At 33.4% G+C, this 2,954-nt stretch overlaps 1 protein-coding gene across 1 annotated transcript; it reads right to left on the reverse strand.

The window, feature by feature from the left end:
• Positions 1-1,069: 1,069 nt before the first annotated feature.
• LOC141398358 (farnesol dehydrogenase-like) lies at positions 1,070-1,972 on the reverse strand. Its single transcript, XM_073975646.1, has 3 exons — positions 1,726-1,972; positions 1,410-1,645; positions 1,070-1,249 (listed from the first exon to the last, which is right to left on the reverse strand). The coding sequence occupies exons 1-3, from the start codon at positions 1,970-1,972 to the stop codon at positions 1,070-1,072; spliced, it is 663 nt and encodes a 220-aa protein (XP_073831747.1).
• Between the last annotated feature and the right edge of the window lie 982 nt (positions 1,973-2,954).

Consider the following 2,954-nt stretch of genomic DNA (forward strand, 5'->3'; position numbering starts at 1 on the left):
TTCGAACTTAAACTAAGTTTGGACAGAATATGACGAAGGCCAAATGTTGGACCGAATCGGCAGATCCGTTCGAGAGTTATCTTGCGCTCCAACCACTACACACGATCTCATAGGGGTTTTTGGTACCTTTCAGGCCTTTTTCTCAGGAAGTATGGACTTGTCCCAGATAAAACTTGTATCGTAGTATGAGAGGCGGTGAATACAAGCTGCTACAACAAAAATCAACGCGATTCAAGTCCAGGTTCTAAACTGTAATTTTCTCTTCTTTTGTGTAGGATGTATCCGAAGGAGTTTACCGATTAAGTCTATATTGGAACCTCCTCTAAGTCTGGTAGAAATTTCACGATGTGCTAAGTATTAACCACATCGGTTACTCTCTTCAAGATTTATCGTGCGCACAAAATTTCCGAACATTTTCGAACTTTTGTGGGGGAGGTTTGGACAAAATATTACGAAAGCTATATTTTGGACCGAATCGGTTGTTACGTTCGAGAGTTATTTAGTAGACAGTTCGGCAAATTTGAATATTTTTAGTAATTCTTTTTCAAGAGACTACATAAATAATGACGAACTCCCAAACTATTATCTCTCAAAATATTAGCTTAAACTCCGGGGTATAAATCCCCTACAACGGTAGAAAATCTTCTTACAAAAATAGTCAATATAGGTCCACGTCTCGATATATCGATATTTCGATATATGTATAATGAGCCCACCTTCTTTAATGTCTTTTCGAACCGAATTAGTAGAAAATCACATTTTAAGATCTTAGTAGGTAAGGAGCATTCTTTAACATTTTTCAGTATTTGTAAGTCCACTTTTTTGTATAACCATCATACAACGGTACCAGCCGCTATGAAGTCATTTATATATAAATATGCATTTTATAGAATATACAGAATAAATATATCTCTTTGACAAACATCTCCATCACATTTCATAGCTCTACCATCATCACTAAGAAACTTTTTTGTTTAAACTATTCTTCAATATAAAATTTCTTCTCATATAAAAATTTATGTAGGTATATTTTTAAAATTTATTTTTTAATTGACCTTTTGGATTGACTTTACTGAACAATTTCTCCCATATGTTTAATAATCATGTCATGAATTTGAACATGGGGTGGTGTTGAGATCATAAACATAACGGCATTCGAGACATCTTCAGGTCTAAGCATGCATTCATCGAGAGCTTTACGAAGACCATCGAATACGATATCGGTGTCAACAAAACCTGGGCTAATACTCTGTAAAATAAAAAAGGATATTATAAAAGAGTTTGAAGTTTTAAATTCTTTAATTTCTTTGAAGTCAGAAGTCTCCATTGTCCCTTATGGGATGTTTGTGGAACAATTATATAATTTCTTTGTTTGTACTTAATTCCAAACAAAATTTAAATTTACTTACCGATATTTTAATTTTTGATCGCAGTTCTCGAAGTTCTTGACGATATATTTCTGTCATAGCAGTGACTGCATGCTTGGTAGGTGAGTATATATTTGTGGTGGGTAGCAGTTGCGGAATTCCTGGCAATACGGCATGCCCAGCAATACTATTTACATTTATAATATGACCATTGAAATTGATTTGAATGCGTGTTGGGTGCATGCCACAATACCCATGACATTGGTATTTAAAACTGTCTGTATAACCCCCGGGTCCATTGTACACAATTGTCCTTCTTTTAAACAGCCAGCATTGTTTATCAAAATATCGATTCCACCAAATTCTTTAATAATCTTATCAAAGACTTGATTGACGCTCTCTATGTTACACACATCACAATACATGGCTGTGAGATGGGAACGTTTATCAGCTGGTAAATCATTTCGTATATTTTCTATTAAGTCTTTACGCCTTGCCAGGCCGATAACTTGTAAGCCTGCCTTGACGAAATCTTTGGCGATAGCAACTCCAATACCCGAACTAGCTCCGGTCACAACAGCAACTTTATTTTGCCAACGTTCCATGTTTGTGTCTCAGTTCGAACTGCCAACACTACACAGATGTGTCAAACATTAAATACTTCAGAAACATCTGTTGCAGCGTCTTCAAATTATTTAAAAGAAGTAAATGAAAATATATTTGCATTTTTCGTTAAAGCAGCAGCTTTTATTTGTATTGTTGAAATATTGCAATTGCGAATCTAAAAATACCATTTCCCGCTAAGCATTAGAAACAAAATAACAACTACATATTGGAATTGACAAATAAGATAAATATAGCGCACTAAACAAATTTTCTTCAGAAACATAACCTAACAATTAAAAAAGTATCAGTCGGCTTTGCCGACAGAGGTATGGAAATATACAAAAAAGTTTTACAATCGTTGAAGTTGAGGTTTACCATTTAACCCACTTAGCGCCGAGAATTTTTTTGCGAGAAAACTTGAAATTGTTTATGAAAATTATATTTTTGAGTGTTTTTAAGCATTTTTTATAAAATAGCTTTTTTCTCTAAAGCGTATAGTTTTCCTACAATCGGACCTTCTTTTAAAAGTGCCAAAAATTTTGGAGGGTTATATAGGTGTATCCTTACATGCCAATCCCTTGGTTTTTGATTAAGAAAATATTCTTAATATATTCCTAACAAATCCCTGACTTTATATGATTCTAAAATTTATGATTAAATTTTTATCGTTTTTTTAAATTTTTCATCAAAAGTCGAAAATTACAAAAAAGTAGATTTTTTGAATAGCTTGGGTTTTAGGCCAATTTATAAGCGTGAAATGACAGATAACAGGCAATACTATAACAGAACGCAAAAAACCCCACAAAAATATTCGAAAAACCCCGAGTTTTACGTCAATTTTTGCAACCATTTTTAGTGGCGTTTAAACGACCAGTGGCTTTATCTGGGTTAATAAATCGTGAACTGTAAATATATTTTAAAAAAATATGAATATATTTCTGTTGATTGAAGTATTTTAGCCACGATCTCATAATATGGACA

Source organism: Musca autumnalis, unplaced genomic scaffold, assembly GCF_047663935.1.
Source record: "Musca autumnalis isolate F117 unplaced genomic scaffold, ASM4766393v1 scaffold_3, whole genome shotgun sequence".
Lineage (NCBI taxonomy): Eukaryota > Metazoa > Arthropoda > Insecta > Diptera > Muscidae > Musca > Musca autumnalis.

Bases quoted from the DNA above. Each gene is read 5' to 3' on its own strand.
- LOC141398358 (XM_073975646.1), bottom strand. From the start codon at position 1,972: ATGGAACGTTGGCAAAATAAAGTTGCTGTTGTGACCGGAGCTAGTTCG. The intron at 1,646-1,725 runs GTGGAATCGATA...GGGGTTATACAG, and splicing joins TAAGATTATTAAAGAATTTG to ACAGTTTTAAATACCAATGT. The intron at 1,250-1,409 runs GTAAGTAAATTT...TTTATTTTACAG, and splicing joins GATCAAAAATTAAAATATCG to AGTATTAGCCCAGGTTTTGT.